Here is a 17,895-nt window from a genome sequence, read left to right on the forward strand (position 1 = left end):
TGAGTTTGCCAGTCGGACGATTTGACTGCGCCGACATTATATCCTAAAGCTGTTCTATAATGATATTTTTCACCACCTCCTTGTATGAATCACTTTCTCATTGTAGATTGTTTGCAAGTATAATGATATTGCAGGAAAATACGGCAGCCGGAAAGAATTGAGTAGGAAAGAAGGAAGGGAGGAGCTAGTCCCCATTGGTAGGCCCGAAAGAACACTTTCAGCTTTGTCACTTAGCAGGAAGGCAAAGCACCTTAAATTGGTTTGCCATCTCCCTTGGTGCAACATGTACTAGTTCCCACTACCCCTTCTAGCTTCTTCAGGTGCTGTTCCCCTCCAGAGAAAGAAGAAAGTATCCTTCCAAGCCACCACTTGCTTTGATTCTTGGGGAGCATCCATTCCATAGCATCCTCATAGCCGCCTGCAAGCAGATCTGAGCAGCTATAATAACTCCCTGATCGGATCCGCTCTCGTTCCTTGCGCTGATTTGCGATGACCGGAGGGGATTCCATGGATGCAATCAGCCTGGATGACTGGGAGCTCCTGCCTGACCTCGGGAGCTCCTTCTTCCTGGAGGAGTGCGCTGCTGGTGGTGGTGGTAAGGATCAGGATCAGCTCTTGTTTGGGTCCGGTTTGGTCGTGATCGACATGGGCCACTTCACCCTCCACCCTGCATCTCACCCCTCTACCTATGATTGCATCCTAGATGAAGAAGATGCCATGGGACCATCAGCGCAAGCTGCCTCTGCACGGCAGCAGCATGATGTCGAGTTCGAGGACATCGGCGTCGTGCAGGCCGAGCCGAGGCAAGGGGAGCTCGCGATGATGGTGACCGAGGTGACGATCTCCGGTGCAGAAGAGGAGGAAGAGATGGTGAACTCCCCTGTTGCCGAAGAGGAAGCTGGTGAGGAGGACGAGGTGATGGTGGAAGCAGCACCTGATCATCTACCCCATGAGGTGGAAGAAGGTGCGGAGAGAGACAGGGCAGGGATGGACGCTGCTGGCTTCAGCGTCGGGAAACTGAGGGTGAACGGCGTCGGGGCGCTCTGCTCCTTCGGGGTCGCCGCTGCCACCTTCTGCATCCTGGTGCTTGGCGGCAGGCCGCAGCAGCAGAGGAAGGTGCAGGACCACAAGTCCCAGTTCCAGGTGTTCGCCGATGATGAGGTCGATCACTCTTTCCTTCTGTTCGTGAACTAAATTTCTTCACTTCAACTGATTGATCTTCTCTTTGTTCCCTAAAGGCATGCTCTAGCAAATTACTGCTATAGTTTTTAAACATCATTTATTATACTTGGGTCCAAAAAAGAAAAGGAAAAAACATTGGATGAGTTCAGCAACTCTGCATCATGATGATGATGCTTCTTTTTAAAGATTAGAATCTTCTTTCTATAGACTATTGAAGAAGAAAGGGTGAAAATGACCCACTGCTCCTGATGATCTGATTTCCTTTATAGCTGGTTCTTGGAATCTTGCAATAGATTAGCCTAAAGCACGGGGGAATTTCATTTTTTTTGCGAAAAACTTTCAATCTATTCATCTTCAATCATGGCAGTACAACGAACACCAGAAATAAAAATTACATCCAGATCCGTAGACCATCTAGCGACGACTACAAGCACTGAAGCGAGCCGAAGGCGCGCCGCCGTCATCACCCCTCCATCGCCGGAGTCGGGCACAACTTGTTGTAGTAGACAGTCGGGAAGTCGTCGTGCTAAGGCCCCATAGGACCAGCGCACCAGAACAGCAACCGCCGCCGAAGAAGAATAACGTAGGTTGGAAGGATTCAACCCGAAGACACACAAACGTAGACGAACAACGACGAGATCCGAGCAAATCCACCAAAGATAGATCCGCCGGAGACACACCTCCACACGCCCACCAACGATGCTAGATGCATCGCCGGAACGGGGGCTAGACGGGGAGACCTTTATTCCATCTTCAGGGAGCCGCCGCCGTCTCGCCTTCCTGAGCATGACACAAACCCTAACAAGACAGGAAAAAACGACTGAAAACGGAGCCCTCCCGCCGGCCCTTGGCAGAATCCACCGCGCCCCCATGGCCCTAGGGCCACCGGAGACGAGGTGGATCTGCGGCGGCGCCGGCGAGAGGCAGAAACCCTAGCTTTATTTTTTTGGAGGAGGAGCGACTTTGGAATCACGGGGGAATTTCATTTAGGGGTGAAAAAAATGGCCTAGTGTTTTCTGACAGTTTTGCTTGTGTTTGATCTGCTGCAGAGGATCCATCGTGCCGTGGAGCAGGCGTCCAGGCTGAACCAGGCCGTGTCGTCGGTCATGGGGGGCGCGTCCACCAGGGGGGCGACGGTGTCGTTCGGCGGCCACTACACCGGGTTTTGACGTGCTACGAGAAGCTTCTAGAATCCGTCGACGCATCCACGATCTAATAGTATTAGACATATTGATTGATATTGAGATTCTTTATTTACAAACATTGGCCAGGGCCCCGTAGCCTGCACGCATGTACATATGCTTCTACTCAGCTGGTACGTAGTAGATAGCATGAGTCCACTGTCATGTACATTTCCTACCAGCAGACGTGAATATTATTCTGGGTTTGATTTTCTCCGCGAAATTACTTCGCCTTCCCCTCCGATTATCGTACTGTACGACGAGGCAATGGATGGTGAGGATGCTCTGTGGAAATGCAACCAACGGCTCGTGTTTTTTTATGCGATGACAAAGAGGATTCAAACGCACGTCACTGGAACGCACGCGGTAACCACGCGCTGGAACTGACCGCAGCTGCAGATACTACTTGGAAGCCACCGCCGGGCCACTTGGCCCGCCGGCCGAGTGTCCGTTCACTGAATCCGGCCGGCGTGCGCGACCGTCGGTTCGTCGGCTAGCGGTGCGGCGAGACACCCTGACATGGACGTTGATTCCTTACCTTTCCTCCTGTTCCCGCGGGGCAGGCAACGGCATATGCAGTTGCCCGGAGGTCCCGTCGCTTCGCCGTGCGCTGGATCGTCTGGCCCGGCACGTCGCTGTATCTGACTGGCGATTTTGCTTCCTCTCTCACATGATCAAACTTGTCCGGAGGAACACGTCGAGATTCAGTCGTCTACGGGGGGTAAAAATCTGGCGTCGACATCGGATGATGGGAAGAGGCCGGGCCGTGCCGGAGCTCTGCTCTGTGACAGCGATGCACATACATCCGGAGGAAGGGAAGGACGACGGGTGATTTGTTTCTGTCCAGGGAAGAATCCAGGAAGGCGGGTTTGAGTGACAGTGCTGCTCGTCTGATGCCGACAGGTTTTCTTTTTTTGAGCAACTGCCGACGGTCTCTGATTGGCACTCCCTGGCCCCAAGAGGCTAAATTTCCTGTTTTGACCCTTTTCTAGAAGTTATTCGAGATCTGATCCTAGTTTAGAAAATTTTTGTGATTTGACCTTTTTTTCTACTGCCATTGATTCTGGCGGTAAGGTTTAACTACCTACCGCCAGGATATCTGGCGGCAGAATTTGACAACGCCGTAATGCTCGTTTAACGTGGAAAATACCCTATCGTTAGGGTTCTTGGTGGTAGCCTATTATATCCTATCGCCAAGGACATTGACAGTAGTGTCGTAAAACAAAATCCTGCGCTGCTCCCCTCGAATAGAAAGATGAGGGCGCTGCATGTGGGCTCCCCTCAGTTAAAAAGTACTCTCTCCGTCCCATAATATAAGAACATTTTTATATTGTGAGATGGAGGGAGTACTAAAAACAACAGCTAATGATGTGTGCGCTGCATGTGGGCTGCTGTGGGCTACTGTGTGCTACTGTGTGCATGCACTAGATGGATGAATGGATGCGCTGCGTGCATGCATGCATGGATGGATGCGCTGCATGGAGTGCTCTGAATGCATCGGGCCCTGTGTACATGCATGCATGGATGGATGTGCTGCATGCATGAGATAGAGAGATGGGAGCCCGATCCATCATAGGAATAGCCTACCGCCAAACTCTTTGGTAGGGTTGCATAACTTATTATCAAAGGCTTTGGCGGTAGGGTATTTTTCATGTTAAACGGAGTGACAACACAGTCAGGTCCTCCTGTCAATGACTCTGACGGTAGGCAGTTATACCCTACTGTCATCAACACTGGCGGTAGGAAAAGGGTCAGATCTTAAAAAAAAAATTAAACTAGGGTCAGATTTCGAATAACTTTCAGAAAAGGGTCAAAACACGAAATTTAGCCGCCCTGAGAATGTATCCTGTGCAACGGCCAGACTCATGCACGAGATGCTCCGAGCCATTCTGCGCCAGTGGATTGAAAATTGATTGAAAATTGATGGGCGGGATGTTATCATCAGGTGGCTGCCGGTATATTTTACAGAGTGGACCTTGCAAAATCATTTAACTGTGCAAAACAGTCCCTATGAACCCATCATCTCCTTCCTTTCCTCTGTTCCCTTTCTGTACCTCTACCTGGCAATCTGTGAGCTAGGGTTAACCATTTGCTCCATCGCCACTCTCTCTGAGTCCCTCCCCATCTGTCGTACCACCTTACCTAGTTCTAGCACCGGTGGCCCTCTTACTCTCTGAAACGACATCACCCAGCAGCCACCGTCATCACCGCCGCGGAGCATGTAAATGTAGCGCCGCCGTGCTGTTGGTCCGGTCAACATTTTTTCTAGCTGATTGATGATCGTGCTTGCACTCCGACCTCTGGCTATTGCTATTTTTTCAACTGTTTATGAACTAAATTTGATGCTTGCTCCTGTGCTCGCATCTGAGAAATCACGCTCTTTGTGCACTTGTGATTACATTCTAATAAAATGAAACCAAGGGGTGTGCCCCTTTTCTATAAAAAGAGTATGATTCTTCTGTCGATGTATAACAATTTCAGGTCATCTATACTCCTCTGCTTCTAAAATTCTCTGTACCATATACACAACCCGGTTCAAACATTGTGTACATAAGGAGAAGTATGTCCAACTCTTGTATCTACTATTGTTCCTTCACACGTACATTAATCAGCTAGTGAGCATTGTCTACTGAAGTATCCGGACAACAATATCTGTTCACTTTAGGAAATAGATTGAGCACATGCAGCTCCCCCGATTATCTGAAAGTGACATTTTTGTCTTGCCAAAATACACACAGTCGATGCAATTAGAAGGTAGAACACTAACTTGTACAACCAACTTTTTCTTTCTGTAGACGAGCATGCGGCTGCACCTGCGGAGATAATACTACTTGAACAGCATGAAGATCTATTTTCAGGTCATATCCAACAGAAGATCAAACTTTATGATATGGTTGGATAAGGTTAAGCTTTATGCTGCAGAGAATTTCAGCGATGTTAGTTAAGATTTTTGCAGCAGATCGTGGATCTTAATCCTAATATCATTTGTTCTTATTTTCCACCATTTGTTCAAGATTTTCTTGACCTTATTATGAACTTGTGGCCAATTGTTCAAGAATTTATTGGCCTTGATATTTGCTCTTCACCTCCTGCGATCTGGTGTTTTACAAAATATTAAAAAGGATATGGCTAACTTGAAATTGATATGGCTCGAACGCATAAAGTTCATATGTACCGCCAACACATATCTACGGATTCAGTTGAGGTTCAGGGGGCATATACTTGAGAACTGCTGCTGAAATATTTTGTCCTCACACTGAGTTGTACCATGTTTGTACTTAAAAGGTTGATGTATCTGTTGTTCCTTTTCTAAAAAGATTATATTTCTCGCATACCATTTATTCAGTTGTCATGGCTTCAATGCACAAGCTTAGAAACTACACTTGCTTTCTTGGTTGTTTATTTGAGCACAAAATTTACAGTACAAGGCCCAAGTAGAATCTGACAAGGGCATGACAAAGACAATAATACTAACTGCTGAACTGCAGTATGGTTCCTGTTTTGCACAGATAAACGTAAAAGTATTAACATGGGAAGGCTCGCGAATGCGAGAAGTTCAACGATATCGACTGTAATCAGTAATCAGGAACGATTACTCCTAGTTCTTTTTTCGCTGCTCCTACGGAGTAAATATGCACTCACGATCTGAATAAAGAAAGCAATGCAGCTTGTTGGAAATTTGTGGCGGCGTTGAATCTTAGCCTGCAACGACGGCGGCGGTGCCAAACCAAGAGCGTGCACCGTCGTTTGTGCCAAGCCGTAGCCAGCACTGTCATGGAGAGGGATAGATTGTGGAGATAGAGGGAAGAGGGATTTGCAGCGGGGTAGGAGTTGTGCTGAAGAGAGCTCACACCTGTTAGGACCTGGTTACGATCTAAGGGAGGAATTTGTGCCGTGGAAGGGAAACTTGTCTCTCAGATCTATTTCATTGAATATCTGTAGCTGAGCTAGCGTATACATGAAGCCATTTGGCAGTTCAGAATAAGGATAGATGATGTCGACCCAGCCACACCCCGGCTGTTATATAGGGAAGGCATTTACCAACAACGCTGTGAAGTGGAATAGTAACTACTAGAAACGGTACAGTAGAGATCTAATGGTTCGCAACGATGCTGAGCAGAGGAGCGATCCTGGCCGTTGGTGATGAAGTGTTAACTGAACCGAAAACTGTTAACTGAACTTGTCTGCATCGCGATGCCTGACATTGCCCCCTTCTTGAGCATCGACGAGTCCTCACGTCGATTCTTGCACGGCCCTCCAAGCTTGGGTAGTGCTCCTGAAAAACGCTGGGAACGAGTACTTGATGAAGACGACCTCCTCCCAAGTAGCGTCTTCTGGCGACAGATTTTCCCATTGAATTTGCCACTGTACCACTGGCGCATTGTTTCGTGGGATTTGCCTCACTTGTAGAACTGTGGCCGGACCCGTTTTGATAGTGCCATTAGTATTTACCATGGGAAGGTTTGGGCTCGGTACCGCCTTTGCGCCAATGTGTTTCTTGAGCTGGCTCACATGGAAGACAGGGTGTATCCGGATATTGCTAGGGAATTGCAACTTGTAAGCAGAGTTCCCGATCTTTTGAAGTATGAGGAAGAGGCCGTAATACTTGTTCTGTAACTTGAGCGCTCCTCTGAATCCAAACACCGCCAACCTGTAAGGTGCCATCTTCAAGTAAACCATGTCTCCAACCTGGAAGCTTCTCTCCACTTGTTTGAGGTCTGCATAACGCTTCATTCTATTCTGAGCCTTGCACAGATTTTCTTTCAGATGTTCTAGCATTTGTTGTTTAGCAGACAAGAAATCATGTGCTTCCTCATCATCAGGTCTCGGAATTTCCAGTTCAGAGATGAGGGGTGGAGGAAATCCATAAAGTGCTTGGAATGGTGACATTTTCAGAGCAGTGTGATATGTAGAATTATACCAATATTCAGCGAGAGAGAGAGCCATGACATCCACTTGGTAGGTTGATCTGTTGTCATACACCGCAGATAAGTTTCCAAACACTGGTTCACATGCTCTGTTTGACCATCAGTCTAGGGATGGTATGCTGTGCTGAATCGTAACTCCACCTTGAGGGCAGTAAAAATGTCCTTCCACAGTTTGCTAGTGAAAATCCGGTCTCTGTCCGAGATGATGATCTTAGGAGGGCCATGTAATCTTATGATGTGATCCACAAATTTCTGAGCCACCGAGAGGACTGAGTATGGGTGGGCCATAGGAATGAAGTGACTGTACTTGGTAAACCTATCGACCACAACCATAATGACATCCTTGCCCTGGGATTTTGGCAGGCCTTCCACAAAATCCATCAAGATGTGTTGCCACACCATATCTGCAACTGGTAGGGGGTCCAACAGTCCAGGCTACAAGCAGGTCTCATGCTTTGCCCTTTGGCAAATAGGACATTCTGCAATGAATTTTTCCACATTCTGCTTCATACCTGGCCAGAAAAAGATGTTTTTCACTCTGTTATATGTGGCTCGCACTCCTGAATGGCCCCCAATAGGGAAATTGTGTAGTGCTTACAATAGTTTGTTTCTCAGCTCTGCAGACTTGCCCAACTTGCTCTAGATCTTCTGCCCATGTAGGTGTGACAGCAGATAAGGTGAAACAACTGGGTAACAGTCTAGATAGGGCATCAGCTACTTTGTTTTCCACTCCCTTCTTGTACTGGATTGTAAAATTGAACTCTAAAAGTTTCATCATCAACTTGTGTTGTACTCCTTCTGTTATTTTCTGATCTGTAATAAACTTAAGAGATTGTTGATCAGTTTTGATCACCAGCTCATTACCCAGCAAATAGTGTCTCCAACTCTTTAGTGCTTCCAGGATTGCCAGAGCTTCTTTTTCATAAGTGGAGAGTGCTGAATTTCTTGGGCAAAGAGCTGAGCTGTAGTAAGACAAGGGTCTCCCTCCTTGCATGAGCACTGCTCCAATCCCTTTTCCTGAAGCATCAGTTTCCAATACAAAGGGCTGACTAAAATTTGGTAGTGCCAGTACTGGTGCTGAAGTCAGAGCTTGTTTAAGTGTAGAGAAAGCCTTGTCATGAACTGGAGTCCATTGAAACTGTCCCTTCTTTAGAAGATCATGGAGTGGTCTACAGATCAGGCCATAATCTTTAATAAACCTTCTATAATACCCAGCCAATCCTAAGAAACTTCTCAGCTTTGTGGCTGTGTTAGGAGTTGACCACTCTGCAATTGCTGCAATCTTCTGTGGGTCAGTAGCTACTCCATTCTCAGATATCACATGACCCTGATATTTCACTTTTTGCACTGCAAAGCTGCACTTGGATTTTTTTGCAAACAATTTGTTATCTCTTAACACTTGTAATACAACCTTGATATGTTCCAGATGTTCCTTGAGGGTTCTGCTGTAGATGAGGATATCATCAAAGAAAACCAACACAAACTTTCTCAAATATGGAGCAAATATTGTATTCATTAACTCTTGGAATGTGCCTGGGGCATTAGACAACCCAAAAGGCATGACTAAATATTCAAAATGCCCCAAATAAGTCCTGAAAGCAGTTTTGTGAATATCATCTGGGTGCATTCTTATTTGGTGGTACCCAGATCTCAGGTCCAATTTAGAAAAATATTTTTCTCCATGCAATTCATCCAATAAATCCTCTATAACTGGAATAGGGAATTTATTTTTGATTGTCATGGAGTTTAGCTTTCTGAAATTAGTGCATAACCTCATAGAGCTGTCCTTCTTTTTGACCAACAGGATTGGAGCAGCATAAGGACTTTGGCTATGTCTAATCAAATGGTTGGCCAACAACTTTTTTATCTGCTCTTCCATTTCTCTCTTCTGATGTTGTGGAACTCTGTAAGGTCTCAATTGTGGAGGATTTGCTCCTGGTACCAAAGGAATTTTGTGATCCAATGCTCTATGAGGTGGGAGTTCAGTAGGTTCCTCAAATAAATCAGCATATGTCAGGAGCAGTTGTTGTATTTGTGGAGGTGTTTTGGTCCCTTCTGGAGCTTCCATGAGTATATTATGCACTTGCAATAAGAATACTTCTGCTCCTTTATCCATTAACTTGTTCACATCCTCTGCTGGTACTTCCTTAGTGGTCTGGGAATTGGTGAAAATAGCTGCAGTCATTGTCTGTTGCCCTTTTTGTGTGAAACTGAATTGTTGCTTGGGAATGTCAAAAGCTACAGGACTAACAGCAGTAAACCAATCGTAGCCCAAGATCACATCATGGCTGGGCAATTCCAGGGTTCTGAAGTTGTGAGATATCCTTGTTTTGGCAACTAGAAACTCACAATTAGGGACCACAGCCGTAGATAGTAGGCGTGCCCCACCAGCTACAGCAATGGCTCTCGGTTTAACAGGCAGTATATTGCAGTTAGCTTTAGCTTCAAACTGTGGATTGATGAAGGAGGTTGTACTGCCCGAATCCAGAAGAGCAATAGCTCGTTTGCCATTGATGTGTATAACAATGGTGGGTGTGGGTACGGCCAGTTGTTGACCCATAGCATGAGCAGAAAGAAACATGACTTGCTCTTCCTGTTCATTGGTTTCCACTTGCTCAGGTTCTGCTCCTTCTTCTATTTCTTCTTGCTGTTGTTCCTCAAACTCCTGTTGCAGTAGATGGACATTCGGTATCAATCTACACTTGTGTCCATGCACCCATTTGTCCCCACATCTCCAGCATTCGCCCACCTTTCTCACCTTTTGGCTGTTTGTTGCAGGAACTTATGTTTGTCTGATAGGGATTTGTTGTTGTTGCAGAGGAGTGCTCTGTTTTGCTTGGGTGTTCCAGCTGGATTTTTGGTAGAAATTGATGTATGAAATTCCTTGTTTCTTGGGTGCTGTACTAATGTGAGGGTGGCAAGGCTCAATGTCGTTAGCAAGGCAGTAAGTGTCTGTCAATGTTTGGGGCCTGAGAGGCCTGAGCTGAAACTTTATCCCATCTCTTAATCCATTAACATAGCACCTTACAAACCATAGTTCCCCTAATTCAGGATTTTCTTCTTGAACATTAGCCATCAGGTCTTCAAAAACCTTTGTGTATTCAGACACTGTGCTATTTAATTGTTTAACTGAATTGAATTTTTCAGTTAAATCATAAGATCATGTGTCTGAAAATCGTTTAACCACTTCAGCTCCAAACTGTTTCCAGGACAACTGTTTCTTCAATAACCCAGATCGTCTAAGCTACACATCAGCCTCATCCACAACATACATTTGTGCTAGGGACACTTTGTATTCTTCCGGAGTTGCTGACATTTGAAAGTACTTATTGCATTGCCTCAACCACCCCACTGGATCCTCGCCCAAAAACCTTGGAAAATCCAGTTTAGGCCCTTTTGTTAATGACCTCATGAATTGTGCTTGCATCTCTTGTTCATAGTTTTTGTGATATCCCTGCCACATTTGCCTTTCTCTGTTCTGCTGATAAAATCTGTTTGAAGACTCGAGTAGGCACTTGCTCTCTTGCCGTTAATGGTGTGCTTATATTCTGGCTAACATCTGTTCTAATTGGATTTGCAAACCCTGGAGGTGCCTGAGCTCTGGTAGTTCTTATTGGAGGCAGAGTCTGTAGTTGCTCTTCGATCTGTTTAGATTTCTCTCTTTCAAGTTCCAGTTGCTTCCTTAGCTGCTCTGTTCGGCTCAGCTGATCCTGTACATTTTCTTGTTGTAGTGTTGAGGACTTAGGAACCTGATTTGAACTCGATGGTATGTCATTCTGAGCAAGATTGGATGTGGTTTTGACCAACGGTTGCAAAACTGAACTGATGGTGGACAGCTGCTTGCTCAGGTCCAAGACCACCTGCTCTACTCCCCCAACTTGCTTCGCTATTTCTCCTTGTTTAGCACTCATGGACAGCACATCCTCCTGCAACTTGGACATCTCTGACCGCATCTAAATATTATCCTGCTGCAGAGTGCCAAAATCATCGCGCATGGAAAGTACTTCTTGCAGTTCTGCATCATCGATCGCCTTGGTGCGCCCCATCGCCTTGATCTGAGGTGATGGTAAGGAATTTTACTACTGGCTCGCTAGCAACCCGTCCCTGACCACAGATCCTTCCACCGCCGCGATCCACACCTCCTTGGCACACGGATTGGTGCTCGAGCGTGGAATTTTACAGATCAAGCAAGGTGCTTGAACAACCGCCTCTGCTCTATCGATCTGTGCCCGAATAAGCACCGCCACCAGCGCCTCCTCACCGCCGCCAACTACGCCGCCAGAGAAGGGAGGGAAGGGTGGGAATCCTGGATATGAGATTTGAGAAATTTTTTGCTCCAAGGAACGATGGCTCTGTATACCAATTTGTTAGGACCTGGTTACGATCTAAGGGAGGAATTTGTGCCGTGGAAGGGAAACTTGTCCCTCAGATCTATTTCATTGAATATCTGTACCTGAGCTAGCGTATACATGAAGCCATTTGGCAATTCAGAATGAGGATAGATGATGTCGACCCAGCCACACCCCAGCCGTTATATAGGGAAGGCATTTACCGGCAACGCTGTGAAGTGGAATAGTAACTACTAGAAACGGTACAATAGAGATCTAACGGTTCGCGACGATGCTGAGCAGAGGAGCGATCCTGGCCGTTGGTGACGAAGTGTTAACTGAACCGAAAACTGTTAACTGAACTTGTCTGCATCGCGATGCCTGACAACACCGTCCTAAATCGCTTGGTACAGAGAGGGGATCTCGCAGAGATAGGTACAGATCGGGGCAGAGTACACGGAAGGAGACGATGGGATTTCGGAACTTTTGTGCAGTTCAATCACTTGACAAGGTCCATTGTGTAAAATGTATCCACGGCCAGCTTATGAGAACATTCAGTCCATCTATTCCCCATCCAGTGGCCAAGAATCGCTTGGTGTACTGGATGCATCAATTCAGTCGTTGCATAGGATACGTCCTCCAGAGAGAGTGACGATGGAGCAAATGGTTAACCCTAGCTCACAGATTGCCAGGTGGAGGTACAGAAAGGGAATAGAGGAAAGGAAGGAGATGATGGGTTCGTAGGGACTGTTTTGCACAGTTAAATGATTTTCCAAGGTCCACTCTGTAAAATATACCGGCAGCCAGCTGATGATAACATCCCGCCCATCAATTTTCAATCCACTGGCGCAGAATGGCTCGGAGCATCTCGTGCATGAGTCCGACCATTGCACAGGATACATTCTCACTCTCTCTGAGTCTCTCCCCATCTGTCGGACCACCTTACCTAGTTCTAGCACCGGTGGCCCTCCTACTCTCCGAAACGACATCACCCAGCAGCCATCATCATCACCGCCGGGAAGCATGTAAATGTAGTACCGTCGGGGCCCTCCTACTCTCCTCTGGCCCTCCCGTTCTTCATATTGTTCCCGGCTTCCACTGAATCACCCATTCCTCCTCAACTGCCGACTGTCTGACTGGCACTCTTTGGAGTATTTCTTTGAACAGAGATTGATACCGCGAAGTAGGTGTTTCCAAAAGATTTCATTGTAATTCTTAGTCATAGGAGTTAGTTTGTATTTTCTTGGATCTTAGGTCAAAATCAGTGTCCTGTAATTGTTATGAGCATGGATAAAGTTAGAGCATCTCCGGCTGTTGGCCCCCAGGAGGCGCTAAAAATCGCCCCCTAGGGGCGCACTGGCGCAAACCGCGTGCTGGGGGCATGATGCCCCCCAGTCGCGGCGCCCATGTTTTTTTTGAAAATTAAATTCTGGCACAAACACGGCGCAAATTCAACCAAACTTCGGCGAGTTCATACATATTTAAAGTATTTTACAAAAAAGAAAAAAACGCTACTAGGCCCGCCGTCTCCCTCGCTGCTCCTCGCCGCCCGCCGCCCTTGCAGCTCTACATGCCGAGGAGGCTGTAGAACCGCGTGTAGTCGCCGCCATCGTCGTCGCTTCCTCCGTGTCCGCCGTCCCTGCTGCAACCCTCCCCAGGTTGGCGCGGCGGGTTGGACGGTCCGGGGGCGACCTCGTCCTCGTCGCTGTCGAGGATCACCATGTTGTGCTCGTCCTCGCACCCACGCTTGCAGGCGGCTATCTCCTCCAGGGCCCGGCGCTGCCGGACCATCTCGTCGCGGAGGTAGTCGTCCCGCGCCCACCATAGGGCGTCCTCGTCGGAGAAGCCGCGCCGGGCTATCTTCTCGTACTCTGCAGGGAGGCCGGGCTCCGGCTTCGGCCTGACGAGGACGAGGCGGCCAGAGGCGGGGGCGGAGTCGTTGATGCGGACGCCGGAGCTGCGGGTGCGCGCGCTGACAGGTGTGTCCTGGGGCTCCGTGTTGAGGCATATCTCTCTAGATGTAGTTTTGGTGATTGATGACAACATGTTTGCGGACTAATCGTGTGCTTTGAGTATTTCACAGATCCATCCTTGGCACGAGACGTTTTCTTCCCTTCGGAGTGTCAGTCAAGACGGTGTAGCTCTTTTGTTTCTCTTTCGGTGGACTAGTTGTGTAGAGGGCACCGTACTATCAAGAGGGGGTCCGCTGGAGTATTGCTTGGGTGGAATCAACACGTACACATCAGCTTCTCACCCTCAGAGCTCATCCACTTCATTGGAGAGATCTCTTCTCCTCTTGTGTCATGTCTGGGTTCCAGCGGTAGTACCACGCAACCCAGCGGTAGTACCGTTGAGGAGTCACAAGCGGCAGTACCGCTCCCCAGCGGTAGTACCGCCGGTCACTCCATAGCAGTACTACCGCTGCCTTGACTGGCACCACCGCCTCGTCCTCAGCCTCAACACAGAGATCTTCTCTCTCCTGTCTGTGTCCCAGCGGTAGTACCGCCGAAGGGTCACAAGCGGCAGTACCGCTCCGCAGCGGTAGTACCGCCCGTGATCCCGCTGATGTACTACCGCTGGGCTGTCTGGCTCCTACCGCCTCGACTCGAGGGCTCTTTTTCTCGTGTCGGGTTTTGCGGCACTAGTTGCGGCAGTAGAGGCGGTAGTACCGTTTCGGAGTGGTAGTACCGCCCTTACCGCCGCGGTAGTATCGCGCTGGGTCCAGATCCCTGCTGCTCTCCTCTCCGCGGCAGTGCCGCTAGCTAAAGCGGCAGTACCGCTGGCTCAGCGGTAGTACCGCCCCTCCTAGCGGTACTACCGCCCTGTGCGGGGCTGGTTGGTGGGGCAACGGTTGGATTGTTGCCCCCACTATAAAAGGGGGTCTCCTTCTTCCCCGTTTACTCACCTCTTCCCACTCAAGCTCCATTAATGCTCCAAGCTCCATTTTCGCCTGATCTATCTCTCTAGCCAATCAAACTTGTTGATTTGCTCGGGAGTGGTTGAGAAGGCCCCGATCTACACTTCCACCAAGGGATTTTTGATTCCCCCACTCATCCCTAGCGGATCTTGTTACTCTTGGGTGTTTGAGCACCCTAGACGGTTGAGGTCACCACGGAGCCATAGTCCATTATGGTGAAGCTTCGTGGTATTGTTGGGAGCCTCCGATTAAGTTGTGGAGATTGCCCCAACCTTGTTTGTAAAGGTCCGGTTGCCGCCTTCAAGGGCACCAATAGTGGAATCACGACATCTCGCATTGTGTGAGGGCGTAAGGAGAATACGGTGGCCCTAGTGGCTTCTTGGGGAGCATTGTGCCTCCACACCGCTCTAACAGAGACGTACTTCCCTTCAAAAGGAAGGAACTTCGGTAACACATCCTCGTCTTCACCGGATCCACTCTTGGTTATCTCTTACCTTTACTTGTGCAAGCTCTTTAGTGTTACTTCTCTTGCTTGCTTGGTTGCTTGTTGTTATTGCATCATATAGGTTGCTCACCTAGTTGCACATCTAGACAACCTACTTTGATGCAAAGTTTAATTTGGTAAAGAAAAGTAAAAATTGTTAGTTGCCTATTCACCCCCCTCTAGTCAACCATATCGATCCTTTCAATTGGTATCAGAGCCTCGTCTCTTTATTAAGGACTTTACCATCCAAAGAGTATGGTTGATACCGTAGACGGTGTGGAGGAACAATCATGTGTGAATCCGACCTCGTCTACGGGTGATGGAGGAACCTCGGTCTCTCGTGAGGAGTTCAATGTGGCCTTGGAGACATTGAAAACCTCCATGACGACCGAGGTTGAAAGCATGTTTACTAAATTTCTTGAGGGGCTTAAACTATCCACCGCACCATTGAAAGTGGGTGATCCCACCGACAAGGTGACGGATGTTATCTCCGACAAGGGGGAAGCTAGTAGTGAAAATGCTCCTTCTTCTAGTGGTAAAAATGGCACCGGCATCTTTGCTCATGTGGAACCACCACTTGTTTATGGTGGACCGGTTCCTTCCACTCATTTGAATCATGCCGGTCCTCCCCCTAAGATTGTGAAAATGAGGACTTTGATTCTTGGGTTTACCGCTTTAAACGTCATTTAAATCATGTGAATACTAACCAAACTCGCGGTCTCACTCCGAGATCACGGGAGAAAGGACACGGATGACAATTGGATCAAGCGCAAATTCCTCAAGGCAATGATGCCCTACCACAAGGCCATGTCCTCCGTCATTCGTCAAAGACTGGACTTCCACACTTTGACCTCAAGCGAAGTGTTGGATGAGTTTGTGGCCATGAAAATTTTGGACAAGACCGCCGACAATACGGTGCTTCGTTCTCAAAGGGCAAAGAAGCCCAACCTTGCATTGAAGGCCAAGCTCTCCGTTGAAGAAGAAGAAGAGGAAGAAGAGGAGAGCAACCCCGAGGATACAAAGTATGCATATCATGAACACATGGCACTTGCTTCAAGGCAATTTTGGAGCAAGAAAAACTCGAGGCCAAACTTTAAGAAGAGCAACTCAAGTGGCACGAAGAGCAAGCAACATGTAAGGACTTGCTACAGTTGTGGCAATGTGAGTCATTTTTTTGCGGAGTGCCTGTATGAGAAGAGGGAAGACAATGGTGGCAAGCTCATCCGAAAGGACAAGGCCAAGTCGTTCCCCAACAAGAGCAACTTCACCAAGAAGACTCCTCCCAAGGCATTGGTGGTACAAGAAGAGTACAATGAGGATGACGATGATGATGAAGGTGATGAGTTGGTTGCCATGGCCTCCGTTGCCATTGCAACGACTCCACGGGTGTCCCTCTTCGACTCACCCAATGAGAGCATCACCGCCAAATGCCTCATGGCTAAAGCCACCAACAAGGTAACCCCCAACATCAAAACTACCATCATTAATCATCCTTCTCCAATGGATAGCATTAATGAACTTGAGGGAGTGAATGTGGAGGCAAATGAGTTTGAGGCCTTTATGGGAAAACTTAAGGGAAAATCCAAGAAGCACTTTGTTGCTCTCTTGGAACAACTTGGTGAAGCCAATGACATGATCGAGGCTCACGAAGACACCATCACTAAGATGGAAGGGCATAGTTGTGACTATGCCAATGAGATTTCTGATCTTTCCAATGCTCTTGAGGAAGAGCGTGGTCTTCGTTTGGCTCTTGAGGAGTCACACAACGTTGATCATGCTAAGTTAAAGAAAGATTATGATCATGTCCTCATTGTTTCTCATGTGCTAAACTCCGAGAAGGCCGAACTTGAGGTTGATCTTGCTAGACTCAAAGAGGAGTTTGATCTACTTGACAAGGCTCACAAGGTCTTGAAGGGTGCTCATGCTAGTCTCAAAGAATCTCATGATCAACTTAAAGTAAAGCTAACCAAGGAAAAAGCCACTTTTCCTCGTATGATGTTAATTGATAATGCAAATGCTACTAACCCATGTTTTGAGCATGTGCATCTCGTTGAGGAGAACACTAAGCTAAAGGGGCAACTTGAGAGAGGTCTTGCGACTTGCATACAAGGCAAGAAGAACCTCAACGACCTCTTGATCAACCAAAAGGGAGTTGTGGCCAAGGAAGGGTTGGGTACGTGCCCGACTCCAAGAATAAGAAAAAGAATGACAAGACCAAACGACCTCCTCCTCTCATGCAAACCTTTGTGAAGGAGGGAGAGAGTGCCTCCGAGGAGAAGAAGAAGAACAATGAGAAGGGTGGCGTTGTCAAAAATGGCAATGCCACTCCTCGCATCAAAGCCGGTGACTTTAATCCTTCTTATGTGTTATGCCGTGCTAGTGATGGGCATGTCTATGCCAATTTCGTTGGTTCTCCTCATGAATACATTGAATGGTCTATTTGGGTTCCAAAGACCCTTGTCACTAACATCAAAGGACCCATTACAAAATGGGTACCTAAAACCAAGCATTAATCTCTTGTAGGTGTTTGCTTCCGGTGGGGGATCATGGTTGCTCGATAGCGGAGCTACAAATCATATGACCGGAAGCAAGGACTTGGTGGTGGACATGCACAAGATTCCATCTATGCCCACCAATGTCGAGTGGGGTGACGCATCATCCTCTAAGGTATTGGGACTTGGCAAGGTGGTCATCTCTCATGATCTCACGATCGAGAAGGTCATGCTTGTTGAGTCCCTTCCGTACAATTTACTTTCCGTTCGTCAACTTGCAATCATGGGCTTTGCCAGTTTCTTTGATATCGATACCGTGGCCCTCTTGTGGAGCAAGACTCTTACAGTAGCCTTTGTTGGGCATGTCGAGAAGGGTCTATATG

At 47.7% G+C, this 17,895-nt stretch overlaps 1 protein-coding gene across 2 annotated transcripts; it reads left to right on the top strand.

Moving 5' to 3' along the window:
• The first annotated feature begins 37 nt into the window (after nt 1-37).
• Nucleotides 38-2,586, top strand: LOC119303671. Of its 2 annotated transcripts, XM_037580803.1 has the most exons (3): nt 50-595; nt 704-1,161; nt 2,232-2,586. In XM_037580803.1, the coding sequence occupies exons 1-3, from the start codon at nt 490-492 to the stop codon at nt 2,349-2,351; spliced, it is 684 nt and encodes a 227-aa protein (XP_037436700.1). In that variant the 5' UTR covers nt 50-489; the 3' UTR covers nt 2,352-2,586. The 2 variants fall into 2 exon arrangements, with proteins under 2 accessions (XP_037436699.1, XP_037436700.1); XM_037580802.1 differs by having other exon boundaries at nt 38-1,161.
• Nucleotides 2,587-17,895: the final 15,309 nt, after the last annotated feature.

This window comes from Triticum dicoccoides, chromosome 5A, assembly GCF_002162155.2.
Source record: "Triticum dicoccoides isolate Atlit2015 ecotype Zavitan chromosome 5A, WEW_v2.0, whole genome shotgun sequence".
Classification (NCBI taxonomy): domain Eukaryota; kingdom Viridiplantae; phylum Streptophyta; class Magnoliopsida; order Poales; family Poaceae; genus Triticum; species Triticum dicoccoides.

What these genes read in the sequence shown, in the direction of transcription:
- LOC119303671 (XM_037580802.1), top strand. Translation starts at nt 490, where the DNA reads ATGACCGGAGGGGATTCCATGGATGCAATCAGCCTGGATGACTGGGAG. An exon ending in AGGTGTTCGCCGATGATGAG is followed by an intron (nt 1,162 to 2,231) that starts GTCGATCACTCT and finishes GATCTGCTGCAG; the next exon opens with AGGATCCATCGTGCCGTGGA.